Source organism: Lycium ferocissimum, chromosome 6 (assembly GCF_029784015.1).
Source record: "Lycium ferocissimum isolate CSIRO_LF1 chromosome 6, AGI_CSIRO_Lferr_CH_V1, whole genome shotgun sequence".
Classification (NCBI taxonomy): domain Eukaryota; kingdom Viridiplantae; phylum Streptophyta; class Magnoliopsida; order Solanales; family Solanaceae; genus Lycium; species Lycium ferocissimum.
In genome coordinates, this window is record NC_081347.1 from 27804260 (window position 1) to 27820289 (window position 16030).

Sequence of the window (16030 nt, forward strand, 5' to 3'; positions counted from 1 at the left end):
GGTTGATAGAGGAAATTTGTTAGAACATAAGATAACAGTTGATAGAGGAAATTTGTTAGAACATAAGTAAAAATCTGAAGTTGAAAACTGAAAATGTGACTTGCATAATATGTCGTCATAATTATTTTTTAAATTTGTGTCTGCAACTATAGACCTCTAGCTATGCTTGTATCCTCGTTTCAGAGTTGTTACTATTATCTTTTGAAAAGGTAATGATCGTATTCACAAAACAGCACAAAGGGAGTGCTGTAAATTCCGTACATGTGAGCAAAAAACCAAAAGTATGACCCTCTCCTAAACACCAAAAGTATGACCCTCTCCTAAACTTAGACGGACTCTATAAACTCTAATAAAGCTTCTGTCTCGTTAGCATATTCCAGTTTACACCAAGAATGAAACAACAAAAGACAATCTAACTTTATCCTCTGTAATCGTTTGTGCTTCTCTTCAAAACACCTGGACTTCCTTTCTCTCCAAACTACCCACCAGATACAAGAAGGAGCAGTACTCCACCAGCTATTTCTTTTTTTTTTTTTTTGCCTTGTCCATACCTATATCAACATTGCAAAAGATCATGTGTAGTCCTTGCTATTATTTCTAAGCTAAAGTTGTGAAATATGCTAGGATGTGATTACGATTAATCCTAGTTAAGCCTCTATTTTTGCTGATATCTATATTCTTCTACCATTTTCCAGGTGATCAGAAAGAAAGTTAAGTTATATCGTAGTTACTTGAGGATCTTATTAAATTGACAGTTGAAATAGAAGTACTGATAAGATGTATAAACAGCCAGATACAATAGTGTTAGTTTGAATTATTAGGGGAAATTTAGGTGAAGACAGCGCAGATGAAGCAGGTAAGTAGGTTTGGTATATTATAATAAAGAAAGTATTAATAGAACAAATGGGTTTTGCAAGATGTATATACTTTTCCAGGCTCCAAGTGATGTTGTAATCTTGACAAAATCAATTGCTGTTGTCTTGCTTCTTGTGCTACCAGTTTATTTAACCTTTCAGGGGTAGCGGTTATTCTATTCAAATGAGTCATTTGCATCTATTCAGAGATTATATGTTACGCCAGTAAAAGTTATCTTCAGCAACATAGTTGGTAGCGGGCACTTCATTGTACAAATAGAAGTAGTGGGTAATTCACATAGCCATGTTATTTCTTCTCTTACAATTGCTGTATTTTCTCTTTAAAGGAAGGGGTTTATGGATGAGGGAACAAGATAAAAAATGTAATAGTAAGATGGCAAGAAAGGTTTGCTTTAGATCTGGTTTGGTTTTGATATCCGTTTATAAAAGAAGTAACAATCAGAAGGATTGATAGTCCTGATGCCTTTAGAAGTGAAAGCTAGATTTTAATTTAGTTTCTGCATAACCGAGCATTTGATCAAGTTTACTCACTTGTGCTCATTCTGGATAGATTGCATAGAATTCATTTAGTCCATCTCCTCCTGGGGACGTGCAGTAACTTCTATGCCAATATCTTTGTTTACTTCCATGTAGAGCTAATATCAGTATGCTTTAACATGGGAAAGTATCCTGATGTTTCTTCATTTTAGAGCATGAAATAAACATAAGCTAAAATAGGCCTTTTCCATTCCATTTTTTCAGTTACCTTCCCTTCGGTGGAGGACCAAGAAATGTGTTGGTGACATGTTTGCCACATTTGAGGTAATCCTTCAAATTGTAGACTCAGTAGTGGGGACAGGTTTTGAAAGATATCTAAGGGACGTTGCTTGTCATTACTGCATTTAGCTTCTCCTAACATTCTTATACTATCTTCAAGAGCACCCCTCATAATATTTGTCTCTTTCCAGAATGTAGTGGCAGTTGCAATGCTTGTTCAACGATTTGATTTTCAAATTGCTCTTGGAGCTCCTCCTGTGAGTTATGCTGTCCTATCTTAATTTTTGGAATTTCCATTTGGTAAATGATGGATTTATTACTGACATGTAGATTGTTTCTGTACCCGTTAGTCCGTTACACCTGGATGAACTTGAGGATATGCCTTCTTATTCTACTTACTCGAAACTTTTGAGTATAATCAACTTCGCTGCAGGTTAAACTCACAACTGGGGCTACAATCCACACTACAGAAGGATTAAACATGACCGTAACACGAAGTACAAGACCTCCAGTAGTGCCCAAATTGGAGATGGCAACATCAGAAGTAGATTCATCTGTGAATAGTTCGGATGTCAACTCAGTTTCAAGCCAAAGAACCGAAGCTGAAGCTTCTACTGTTCGATCATAATAGAACTGAATACAAGAAACAGCATGTATTTTAACAAAAAGGGGACTATGTTTAAGGGTCCTTAACCATGAGTTGCCGGTCCTCAAGATAAGCAAGTATGTTTCAGGGTCCTTAACCATGAGCTGCCGGTCCTCAAGATAAGGAGGTCCATAATCTTATAGTTACATTGCTGTCAGTAATGGTATAAGGTGGATTATTATAGGCAACAGTCTTATTAAAATTGAGTCCACTTCAGGTGGCCTATACATGATATTTTTTTTTTTCAAGCCTTGAAATGGTCAAATTTCATTTCAGTTGAGCTCTCGGTTGTTGTTTTGATCAGTGTCAGCTACGTTCTTCAGTATTTGTTGTACCAGCTATTATTTTTCTTTTCATTTCCTTTCTCTAATATCGTGTACCCTATTTAATTACTTTACACTAGGCAATACTAGCTCTTGTTCATAACAACACGAGTTTGTGTCTAACAGTACGAAAATTACCACAGTAGTAAAAGCAGATTGATATTACAGATATTGCTCCTAGTGATTCTAACATGAAGGTAAAGAGAGAAACCAAAGGAAAATTGGTCATTTTATTATTCCTTTCCTCTTTTAGTGAATCAGAAGAAACTAATAGCATATGTTTGGCCATGCTTTTGGTAGGCCAAAAGTGCTTATTTTAAAAAATACTTCTCTCCAGACTTACCCAATCATCCCCACTTTAATTTTCACAACTCAGATCATGCCATCAACTACCGTTACACATCCCCTAATTCTCGACCAACCATTCTATACTGTCCCCAACCCCAAGTTCTCTGTCAAACAGGTGTTGGTTCATTGGGCTGCATATACGCATGTTACTTGGGAAAACTAAAATCTAGAACCGACAGGCTTTCCATTTTTCTACCCTTGACGACAAGGGTTGTGACATTGGAAGGAGTGTTCATGAGGAGAAATGCATAAAGGAAAGTGAAAATATCACGCCATACACGTCACATAGCATAAACAGTAAACATCCAAATAAAGCAATTAAACTGACATTAGTTACCACTTAGAAATCAGAGTAATCACAATAGGAAATTTCAAAAACATAAAGTAAATATAAAGTAGACTGTTTCACATGAACAAAGCAGAAAACATTTCAGTCATCATTAGGAGAGTCAGACTCCTCTTCCTCAGACTCAGACTTCTCTTCCTCCTCCTCCACCACCTCCTCCACCACCTCCTCCACCCCCTCATTGTCATAAAGGGCATGGTCAAATCCAGCCTTCCTAGCAGTTGCTTCATCAATCTTTTTAAACTCTCCTTTTATCAACCGGTAAGCAGCATCAACTTTGAGATCACCACGTTTCATACCTAATAGATCTACCGCTAACCTATCCAATAATGCAATGTTGGCTTGTTTGAATGACGTGCCAAGAGTGATAATCAGGTTGGTTTCTTTGGCCTTCTTCTTTATCCAACCAACAGCAATGATGTCTTCTATTCCCGACATCTTCAAAAAAATTTCTTTACCTAGATGATCGACAGCAAACCGAATTTCTTCCTCCATAGCTTTCAGTTCTTTTAAACTCTGTTTCGCTTTTGTAGATGCAACATATCGTTGTTGTCCGAGGTCATGAATGTTTTCCTTCATCTCCTTCAACTCCTTTCTATCTTCATCAGTTAAATCGTTATTTCCCTTCAGCTTGAGGCGCTTGTTTTTCTCTTTCAAAATACTGATCTGAATGCTGTAGGAATGGAGAGACTCCTCCTGCCATCTGATGCGAAGTTGATCAGATTCCACAATACAAACTCGCAACTTGGTCCAAGACATCCTGCAAAAGTAACATATTTGTATATTTATATATATAGAGACTACACAAAACTGTGTAATCCCCCTAATTACAGATTACAGAAGGGTAAGCATCTGATCCTGTGTCATCTCACAAGGATTCTAATACATCAGAGATTGATTCATTATCTTCTAAACTAATACATCAGAGATTGATTCATTATCTTCTAAACTAATACATCAGAGATTGATTCATTATCTTCTAAACCTATTCCTTTACACCAAAAGTAGAACAGCCCTAAACACTTCATTTTAATCTTCTGGAAATGGTTGGCTTTGTCTTCAAAAAATCTTTGGTTTCTCTCTTCCCAAATTGTCCACCAAATGCAAGCTGGCATAATCTTCCATCTCATTTTCTGAATTGCATTACTGCCTTCTCAGTTCCAGCATGCTAGCACATCAACTATCTTACTTGGAATGGTCCAGAGAATCCCCCTATAATTGAGGAACATCCTCCATAGTTGTTCAGTCAGTTTACAGAGCAAGAACAAATGATTAATTGTCTCAGGTTCCTCACCACATAGAAAACAACTGGAACAACTGGAACATAGATGATGACCTCTCTTACAAAGATTGTCCAGTGTGAGTGCTTTTCCTCTAGCTAGTAGCCACTTAAAACAAGATACTTTATAGGGAACTTTGACTTTCCATATCATCTTCCAAGGCCAACACCCGATCTGATTGTTGAAAAGGTTGAATTCTTTGTAGGCTGATCTGACTGAGAATTTTCCTTGATTATTTTCTTGCCACTTGATGCTATCCTCCGAAGTTGTGATTCCTGTGAATAGCTCTAGAGTTTTGAGGAATTCTGTCAGCCTATCTATTTCCCAATCATTCAAGCATCTTCTAAAGATCAAATTCCATCCTTGGCTATCATGTGTTTGCTATCATGTGTTTCCTCCTTAACTCAAGACCAGACTCAATTTATAACATGCCATAATATACAAATGCCTCTCTGGAGTTAGGTTGGGTACCTTTGATAATGGTTCTGGCTCTGAAGGGGATTAAATCACTATCAACAATAATACAAACATCAACATGTCCTTCTCCAGTCAACTTCCCGAAGGGTACTTCACCTTCTCCGTTTACTTTTAGCACATGCACTCCGAAGGGTTCAATCAGTTTGGTATCTTCCTGTTCTCCTTTCTGAAATGCATTGTTTCTTTCAAGCGAAATGCTCTCCTCAGCATGCCCCATTCATGTTCAGGAGTAATTTCCAGTAATGCAAGCCACATGTCCGAGGCAGACAAATTGACAAAATAATCAAAACCCAGTCCACCTTGAGATGGTGGGCCATAGAATCCAGGATACAGTGTTACAGCCCTAGCAATAGTAACCACATTAGTGTTAACTATAGGCCATATTTCATTTGCTAATATGAGGTACAATGAGGCATCCTTATCGCAATATGATCTCTTACCCTTCCATAAGAGTTATGGAGATGCATCTAAACTCTTAATATTACATAGTACAACAGCTTTAGCAAAAGTATGCTGTAACAAGGTATGATCTTCTTCCACTAGATTAGTTGCCATGTTTTCAGGTTCGGAAGTAGCAGCATTCACATTTGTAGTCATTGTTGCATCCTCAGTAATTGTATATTTTTCTCCAATTTCTTGCCTCACTCGTGCCTCCTCCATTGGAACTTGAGCTGCCTGAGCAAGTTCAGGATCCAAGTTTGGATCTAAACCAAATTCAAAGCTAGATATTCCAGTTGCAATATTTTCCAACAACGAGATTGATTGAGAGCGCATTTTTGAATCTTCAAAGATAGGACCATCTGGATTTAACAGGGGAAGTACCTCTCTATCACCATCAATCAACTTTGTTTGCAGCAAAGATACTACTTGTTTGTTCATCGCTTGATGCTTGTCAAAAGGAAGCATAGAAGGATGAATAGTAATCTCAGTCTCCACATTAGCAATCTTTTCCGGAATACCCATTGTTTCATCTTGAAAGGCATCACGTAACTGTGCATCTTCTAACAATGGAGCAGGTTCCAACTCTTTAGGCTTTGATGGATCAATTTCCACAACCCTACCTTCCACTGTTGAAAGATCTTCCTGTATCACCTTCTCATCATTATCCCACAAAGTGCAAATGTATTGTTGCGTGACATCGTCTGGTGTAAGAATTAACTTATCCACCTCAAAGTTGGAATTATCACTATTAACTGTGATCATATTCTCCTCTTTATTACTGTTCGAACTTTTCTCCATAATAGAGAAATCATCCGAAAGCCCGTTTTTCTTCTTTTTCTTCTTCTTAGCCTTTTTACTTCTTCCAGCCCCTGCTCTCTTCACCTTCTTGCACCTCTTTAAAGCCTCATCACCTCTTCCTACCTCATTCTCATCCTTAGCCAGTATTGCATCGCCCACTTCATCGCTGAAACCAATCTCATTTTGTATTAGTTGAAACACCTCTTCTTCCTGACCAACAACGTGCCTGTCCTCAGGCAGACTAGTCTCAATTCATGAAACTCCAAACTCCTTTCCCAACCCCCGGAACTCCTCTTGCAACTTCAAGATCACCTTCCTATTACCTTCGTCGGACTTGGTGATTGTATCAACTGCTCTACTAGTAACACTATCATTAGCACGAGAGTTTTGTGCTTCAGGAATCACAATTCTTTCTGATGAACAGTCTGATTCATTGACATCAAAACTGAAGCTGCAAGCTCTATCCGCACACGCATTCTGCATACTAAGTTCATCACTGTGATGTGGACTCACTATTGGCTCCAGCAGTGTATCAAGAATAGGGCGCTCCTTTCCTTTTATAAGTTCGGGTTCTTCCAATATCTTCCCCTCCAGCAAAACTTCTGGTATACCAAAAACGCTCGAGTTTGGTTCAGAATCTGCCGTTCTCGTCTTCTCCAATTGTTCATCTTCTGTTAAATTATTATAGATAAGAGATAATTTGTCAAAAGGCCCTTCAAGGTCATGAGTTGGCATTTCATCAAACATCTGGTACTGATGAGGGAGATGTTGTTCCTCTTTCAATTGCTCGAATTCCTGGAATCCCAACATCGATGAGATTGCTTAGCCTTTCATCTGTGTGAATGGAAGTGCTGCTGTTGCAATCCATAGAAATCCTCACATCAATCAAAAATTCGGATGGAACAGAGCTCTCAACGACGGTATCGAAACAAAATGTTGCTGTTGAAATGACAAATGTGGAGGACTGTCTGGTCTGTGGTCATCACTCACCATTTCCCTGCTAGGAAGGAAGCCCTTCTTGCCGGATGGGGAACCCATATCCATGACTCCGTTTGGAGCTACTCCGGCAGTCAAAAATTGGGAGAATCCCGATGGCTGGTACGCATAAGGAACTGATTGTAAACTACAAGCTTGCCACGGCTGATGTGGACTGAATTGTTGCTGATGCCCAACATAGTATGTCCCATATCCAGTACTACAACAACCATAAGGATCAGTATAGGGTGTATAACTGGAATTCGGCAAAAGAATTGCAGGTCCTAAGTCTGGACCAGTAGCTGAAATATTTGATAGGGTGGTCATCAATGGATGCCTAGTTCGTGGGTCACTATTAACCATATGGTGACAGAAGTGGATTGATATCCATTGCAATAGAGGTCAGAGGATATATGCTCTGAAACCACTGATACAAATACTTGAAAAAATTGCGGAAAGGAGAAAAAAAAACTTGAACCAGAAATACGATATAAAAATAAATTAAGCTGCAAATTAATTTCACATATAATCTGAAATTCACATAAACTGGTCAGTACTCAATTGTTCGAAACTTGAAATTTAGAACTGATTACACCAGTAGCACTGCTGATTGTAGTCACCGGTCAACAAACCTTTAATGGTAACTTCCAAACAGCAGCTGTAATAGAATTGCAACTAAAATATAAATTTCAAAAAAGTTGGGTCACAAACGCTACCTTAAGCAATATTATCTGTTGAGGCTGAAGCAAATCCCAAAGAGTCAGCGAGAAAGTAACCTAATCACACTGAAGCAAATCCCAAAGAGTCAGCGAGAAAGTAACCTAATCACAAGTTCAGCGAGAAAGTAACCTAATCACAAGTCCATCTTTTGCCCTTTTACTTAGAATTGATGATCGCGTGGGTGTGTTGTTTGGGCCGGGGGCGGGGAATTTACACTAAAAGTAATATGGAGGGAATATTAACTAAAAACACACCTAAGTATTTTTTTTTTTTTTTTTGGTGAGTTATGCATGAACTTTTCTACCTAAACTATCAGCAACTATTTATCAAAACACACCTTAAGTATTATTTGATGTCGATAGAAACTCGCATAAAAGTGATACTTCAAATGTGTTTTTGATCAGTATCTCTTAATTTTTTATATATTTTCCAATTAATTACTTTATTTATCTATGTAGAGTGCCATCAGATACCATTTTTAAATACAGAAGAAAAAAGAAAATGTGCACCACAAACCATCAGATACCAGTCGAGGTATGTTTTGATAAATAATTGGTGATAGTTTAGGTTAAAAAACGCAAACACCTGATAGTTTAGGTAAGAAACTCACAAAAAGATAATACTTGAGGTGTGTCTTTAATCATTATCTCAAAATTTATAAGTATTACGGTTCACTTTTACGTGAGGCATAAAAACTACTTATAGATTGTGGACTCTATCGAATTTTTATATTTTTAAGAGCCGCTACCTAATTATAAGAGATATTCGTAAAACCAAGTAATACTACAAGAAAAATGGCTACTAGCGACGGGAATAATGGTCCTTAAAAGTCAGTTTTCTGGTCCCTAAAATCCAATAGCGACCAGAAAAACTTCGGCTATATAGGCTCCGACGCTAACAACGAGGTGTAATAACTGGTCGCTAAAACCTATTGGGAGTAAATTCTGGTCCACAAAACACTTTTAGGACCAAATATCTTGTCCCTAAAAGGGCTTTTGCAACACTAGTGATAATCATTGCCGACCCGAAATCTAATCGGTGCAAGTGTTTCACGCATCATAAAATTGTTATTCCCAAATTAATCTATGTTGTCATATTTTTTTATCATACAATTTACTACTCCCTCCGGATAAAAAAAAGTGTCTACTTAGCCTTTTTTTTTTTGGGTAAAAAAAAGTGTCCACTTATCAAATCAAGAAAGAATTAACCTTGTTTTTCTAGATTTGCCCCTACTAAGTGTTATATGATCAAATTCCAATGCTTATTTAATTAGGGGTAGTTTAGTCAAATTACCAATTTTTGTCTAGTAGTTAGTATTTTCTTAAGGGGTGTGCAAATGGCTAAGTGAACTCTTTTTTGATCTGGGGGAGTATATAGAGAGCCAAATAAAAAAAAATTATAAATAAATATCATCTTTTATTTATATTTTGTAATTGATTACAAAAAAGGAAATAAAGTATCACTGTAGTCACTACTTTGTTACACCTCTCAGCCTTAAAAAATTGTATCATCCTTCCTAACAGTCCTAGAAAAATGATCTACTGTTAACTTTGTATGAATTCTTCAGATCTTGCATCTTCACTTTATAAACTCAAGTCTCCAGAAACTGAAAAGGAAATTATCTTAAGAAAAATAATGAAGATTGACTATAAAAATTGGATGAAGTAATTGTTAGACATAATTATCGCATAAATTGTACAACATGTTTTGAAGCTAATTACAATATAACTAAGCATAGTAAAAAAAAAAAAAAAAAAAAGGAAAATGACCATCCTTGAAAATAAGAAAACTAAGCAAAACAATAAATAAATAAGGAAATCATTTTTTTACAACAATCTACACAATGAGACAAAGTGAATTCTGATTGAAACAAACTACATCCCAATCAAATGCTCACAATCACTAACTAAGAAAATGATATTCTCATTAATACACACCAATATGGGGTTTGGTATACGATTTTAACTGATCGATTTAACTATTTGGAAGCTTTAAACCTTGACACATGCACACACCTGTTATCACACTAAGTGGTTTATATGCACATCCGCCTTAGCAGCAGATACTGTAAGTCAAATCATTGCAAAGATTGTCTCCATCACGAATACTTTGGACGCATTGCATGAATGTTTGTGTTTTCCCTAAAGCTTCAACAGCCACGTCAGCATCCGAGCCTCCTCCGATATCCTGTTCAATTCGAATGGCTGATAACATTAGTTTAAGCAAATCAGTTTGTTCTCAGATGCAATGCTATATTTACTTCATAACATAAATTTATTTAACACTAGTTTATTGGATGACCTCTCATTCTCTCTCATACTGGCTTTACCCATAAGTGTACTATTAGCCATCCAAAGATTCTCTATCATACTTGCTTAGTGGCTTTACCCATAAATGTACATATTAATCAAACATTAAGAATAACTGCAACATCATACAAGTAGAATAACCAGAATAGTGAATCACACCATAAGAAGCCTAATAAGCTCAAGGTCGGCCAGGATACAACAAAATCAACAGAAAAATATACAAGCTAGATAGAAACCTAGTGCAAAAACAACTTTCTTGAATATACAGGTTGTCCAATAAATTCAAGGTCAAGACTCAACTACTCGCGAACTCATCTGCATTTGCACAACATTTTACTTTAATTATCTACAGTAGGGAGCATAGAAATGTACTCTGGGCCTTAACCTATACTAGTAAGGATGTGCCAGCACAGGCCCAATATAATTTTTTTCATAAAAGGGTTTATTCAAACAAAGAAAAAATCCTTTTTAAACCAGACTTCGAGGTAAGGGTTCTGGTGATCTCCTAGGAAAGATTTTAAGCACCCTAGTGTTAAGGATCCATAGATTATGGTTGACCTTCGAGCTTCAATGTGTGATTATTATAATTATTTGCTTAAAAGAGTTTAATTTCTTGTATAACTTGTCATGGAAGATCACAAAATCTTTTGGCAAAAATTTCATTATTTGAGGATGAAAAGAGTTGAATTTTCCATGGAAAAAATGTATATAAGGTTTTAAAGTCATTTCATTTCCGGACCAAAAAACACTTAAGATTTCTCTTAAGTAGAGTTCAACTAACTTGGTCCAATGTTATGCCTTTTAATCCTTATAAATTTTATTGAAAAGTTTGAGTATATCTCCTTTGTAGATATGCCATGGGTTTATAAAAGTATATAAAAAGGGGGTTTTCTCTCAAATGCAATACTTTATCCATTTTAAGCATTTTTGATGGTCAACCACATACTATTTTTAAACCCTTCCTTCAAACTAAGGTTTAAGTGTATTTCCTTTTGTTTTATTAACTCAAGGTTGGGCTTGGCCCAAAAGTTTTTAAAAATGGGGCAATTCGTAGGAATGCCCTTATTTTGGCGTGGTCTTTAATTTTTGTCCATTAAATTGGTGGTCTTTAATTTTTACCCTTCGTTAGAACCCGTTGATTTCGAGTTCGAACTCCCGCTTAGTAAAAAATTAAAAAAAATTCGCAAGGTAGAATTTGAATTCGCAAGGCAGAAATTTGCATACAAAACTCTGCCTGAAGGCAGAAATTTTCCTGCAAGACTTTGCCTCAGGCAGAATTTTGCTACCTTCAGGCAGAGTTTGAAACTCTGCCTTAAGGTAGAGTTTGCAGTCAAACTCTGCCTTAAGGTAGAGTTTTGCCTTCAGGCATGCCAAAACTCTACCTTAAGGCAGAGTTTTGCCTTATACCTGAATGCAAAACTCTGCCTGCAGGCAGAGTTTTACATGTGAGCTAGAGATTTGCAAACTTTGCCTGCAGGGAGAGTTTTGCATTCAAAATTCTGCCTGAGGTAGAGTTTTGCATACAAAACTCTGTCTTGCGAATCCAAACCTTTACCGTGCGAAAATTCTTCTTTTTATTTTTTATTTTTTACTGAGCTAGGGTTCGAACCTAAAACCTTAGAGTATTAGGCGAAGGGCAAAAATTAAAGACCACCAATTTGAGGGACAAAAATATAAGACTAGTGCTTTTGAAGGACAATACGCACAAAAAAATGAAAAAAAAATCCTAAGTCTTTGAAGCCTATTTTTAGCACTTATCAAAATAAGTTTTTCAGGTCTGTACTTTAAGTTCAAAATTAGCGATTTTATTCAAAACAGTCCAGACAGTTTTCCATTTCTTATTTGCTGAAATTCAGTGTTTAAAGACGTTATTTTATTTTCGAAAAATATAACATGTGTAAAACCAACTAATCCATGTTCAGTTTTTATAAAAAAGGCGAAGACATATTTGTAAATCATTATCCTTTTGTTTCAAACTCTTTGAAGATGTTATCCCTTTATCTTTTGTCGGGTTTAAATTTGAAAATCACTTGAAGGTCCCTACCCATTCTAAACAATACAAGTCTTGTATCATTTTGTGTAATCGTCTAAGTTCATAACCATTGGGTTTCAATATTTACACATGTTTATTTGCAAATACACGCATACATACAAATGAAAGAGGAAAGGTAAGGTTGGTGGGCCTACTAAGCCCACCAATTGCCATTTTCACCCATGATTGGGCCTTCAACACGATCGGGACTCGATAAAGGAAATGAGAAGCTATTCGGTCTCTGGCCCAACGAATTTGGCTGATGCATTCGGCCCAAGTGGCCCTCGAAAATGTGTTTCATGTGAAAAGAGGAGAGGGGAAAAAGAAGAATACGATTAGAGAGCATCTACACTTAGCAATTAATTTTATATGAATTTAAAATACTCAAGCTAAATCGTGTATACAAATATATTTCTAATGTATATTCAATGTGTATGCAGAAAAAAAGGAATCAAGTAAGAAAAAGGAGAGGCGGGCCCAATCGTATTTCGTAAGAAAAAAGGACTCAACATGGCCCAATGTAAGGTGGTGTGCAAATAACAACCAGAAGGAGGCCCGAACCAATTATTGTAAAGGCAACATTTAAAGGGATAGGCCAAACTGGTTTATACAAGGAAACAGGTAATGGGTCGGCCCAAGTAATCATTCAACACAAACACTAAGTTAATACAATTTTCATGATATGCCATCAATATACAAAATATACAATCTCATATACACTAAGGTATATATGGGCCGTGTATATCTCATATATCATGTGTATACCATGCAAAGAATTGTACAAAGCCAGAAAAGGGGAAAGAAACAGAAGGGTTTTATATCAAATATTCCTAGATACACACATATGTGGACACAATACTCCTCATCAGCACATATTGAAAAGAAGAGAAAACTGATGATCAGTATATGGACAGCATACAGTGAATCATCTACTTTACACAAGGCATTCCTTAGTCACCTTTAAACCATAATATAGCCTTAGACTAAGCATATGCATAGTTCAATCAGGGGGAAAAGGGAACAAGGGGGTCATATAGACTCTTCAGTTAGGTGAAGATCTCTTTGTGGTTTCAAGCTTGGCAAGTTTAATGGGTAGACGTACCAAAACTTATGTTCATGGTGACTTGCACATATCATTCATTTACTATACAATACCTCAGGTCATGATTCTCTAATTCTCTCAATATGCAAACAGTTTCAGCTCATAAATCAGGGCAAGGACAAGACTTCTTAAGGTCAAGCAGCTTTTGGTCATGTTAGACAAAACCCTTCTTGCCTAATTTGCATAACTACAAACCCATTCATATTACAGGATCCCGATATTCATGTATTCACCATTTTTTACAATTAAGGAGGTAAAACAAGGTCCTAATAGACGTAAGTAGCAAAAACTCAATTAAACAGAGCAAGTTCATGTATGGGCTATCATAAAAAGAAGAAGTACCACTTCAATCCTCAAAACACGATAATAAAATATCTCAAAACAAGATGCAAGACTTGAACAATGGAGGCCTAGGCATATTATACATTGACATGCTCATGGTTTTATAAAATACACCTCAAACCCTATTTGCATCAGATGATCATATAGTTCTCTTCTTTCATGCTTATTTAGGCCTTGGAGGGTCCCATGGAATTGTAATTCCATAAGAAGGAACCTTAGCAATCTAGGATAGGTAGTACTAGGCTGAGTAAGACTCAAAGCCTTTCCTAAACCATCCCTGGCCCTATGTAAATCACTTCTTACTTCATTACAAGACAAGTGACAACCTCTTAGCTCTCTTATCCTATGTTTGACACTATTGGGTTTAAAGGGGAAAGAGCAACAACAATACAGGCCTAGCAACATACCCTAGACATACTATTTGCAGCTTAAAACAGGTTTAGCAAGCGCACTTTGAAGTATAGATTTAACTTCAAGGGTCATAACTTGACACTTGGCACATCTAGATGGTATATTGAGCTCTAATCAGTCTTCAGAATTATACTTGTTGTTCATCTATCATACACAAACTAACATTGTCACGCTCTAACTCGGGAAACGTGCAGGCACCTATTATTTTCCACCTCAGTAGGCGAACCTATCCTTTAACCAACACCCAAACAAATAAATGAAATCAACTCCCAACAATAATATAAGTAAGTCTGACATAAAAGTAATAATAAGTGCAGAATAATATACGCCCAAATGAATCTGGTCTAAGTCGTACAAGAGCTACTACATAGATGAAGTCTGAATACATAGTAAGTCTGAATACATAGTCTCATAGATAAATACTGTCTCAAGGATAGAAATAAGACTAGTAATGAAAGAATAGCCATCTGGGCTGCCAATCTTCCAAGTGCTCACTCTGGATGCTAGTGAATCAGGCCTCGGGATCAGTCACTAGGGGTGGAAGTCACTCCAACAGTGTACTCTGCACTCATAAAAAGAGTACAACAAGGTAGCATCAACACAAAACACGGTACTGAGTAAGCATCATAGGCCGACAACAGTTAGATCACGCATGCAACAAGGAAATGGAAAGATAATCATGCTCACAGACAGATACAATTCAACAAGTCCAAGTAGTATAATCAATTATAGAACGAGTCTCAAATATTTCACGAATTCAAACATAGCCCAATAATCACCCAATAATTCAAATATGACCGAAGATTAATATCAATCCAAATGACAATAAGAACATATAATGTGTATGCAATGGGATGCAATGTAATGGTACACACATGCTCCCGGGGGACGATGTCCACCTGTCGATAGTCATGACCCATGAGGGACTGCTAAGTCCATGTACCGTCATTCCATATCACACAGCCTAGAATGACTCCTCCATCCAATATCATTGCTAACCACTCTGTATCTCACAACATAGAGATGCTATGCAAATATAGTAATGTCGCATGAATCATACTTACCTCCGTCATCACCATCTTCCAATATCAAGATCAAGACAAATATATCATAGATATGAGAAAGTATGTCATGCAATGAGAATATCATAAATAACATATGGATTCTAGTCAATTCATATAAGGACAGCCATTATAGTACAAGTATCACATGAATCCGTTCCTTCCAACCAATCTCTCATGATACATAGAAACGACCAATTCACATAAGAAAAGCCAAGTATAAACCTAGGGATTCTACAGGCCACGAGCCCGAATACACAAGTCATACCACAGTAGCAACCTAAGAATTCCATTCCAAACTTAATACCCGAAGGTTCACATGATGTCTCCAACAATTCTTTAGTACTACATACGAGTCGCTACCTGGAGTCTAACCAAAGAAGTAAGCCATAACCTACCTGGAGTGCCGAACAGGAATCCCAAACAAATCACGCGTGCGCCTTTCCCTTCCTTAATGCCTCCAAATACTCAAGGTCTATTTATAACATAATATAGATTAGAAATCATGAAGAACAACACCCATATTTCTAGGCCTTTAATTTGATCAACTTAAGCCTATGGAATTTGGGGAAACGAGCCTACAAGGGCAAAACAAAAAATTTGAAAGTGAAACCCCCAATTTTGGGTATGAACCCTAACTCTCAAATTCATAATTTGGTGACTAATAATGAAGGATTCATGTTTATATAGCTATTACCCAACAATTCCACACTAATATAAGCTTACTCCATCAACAAATCAAGGTTTGATAATCGAAAGTTCATTCAAGAAAGAAACTCGAAAAACCC

General features: G+C 36.7%; 2 protein-coding genes across 3 annotated transcripts; one reads left to right on the forward strand and one right to left on the reverse strand.

Moving 5' to 3' along the window:
- Window positions 1-52: 52 nt before the first annotated feature.
- Window positions 53-2611, forward strand: LOC132059592 (protein LUTEIN DEFICIENT 5, chloroplastic-like). Its single transcript, XM_059452240.1, has 3 exons — window positions 53-1676; window positions 1823-1888; window positions 2065-2611. The coding sequence occupies exons 1-3, from the start codon at window positions 1659-1661 to the stop codon at window positions 2257-2259; spliced, it is 279 nt and encodes a 92-aa protein (XP_059308223.1). The 5' UTR covers window positions 53-1658; the 3' UTR covers window positions 2260-2611.
- A 623-nt stretch (window positions 2612-3234) lies between these two features.
- On the reverse strand, window positions 3235-8139 carry LOC132060747 (uncharacterized). 2 transcript variants are annotated; one of them, XM_059453692.1, is made up of 4 exons: window positions 8115-8139; window positions 7982-8041; window positions 3457-4054; window positions 3235-3417 (listed from the first exon to the last, which is right to left on the reverse strand). In XM_059453692.1, the coding sequence occupies exons 3-4, from the start codon at window positions 4051-4053 to the stop codon at window positions 3379-3381; spliced, it is 636 nt and encodes a 211-aa protein (XP_059309675.1). In that variant the 5' UTR covers window position 4054; window positions 7982-8041; window positions 8115-8139; the 3' UTR covers window positions 3235-3378. The 2 variants fall into 2 exon arrangements, with proteins under 2 accessions (XP_059309675.1, XP_059309674.1); XM_059453691.1 differs by lacking the exon at window positions 8115-8139 and having other exon boundaries at window positions 7982-8097.
- Window positions 8140-16030: the final 7891 nt, after the last annotated feature.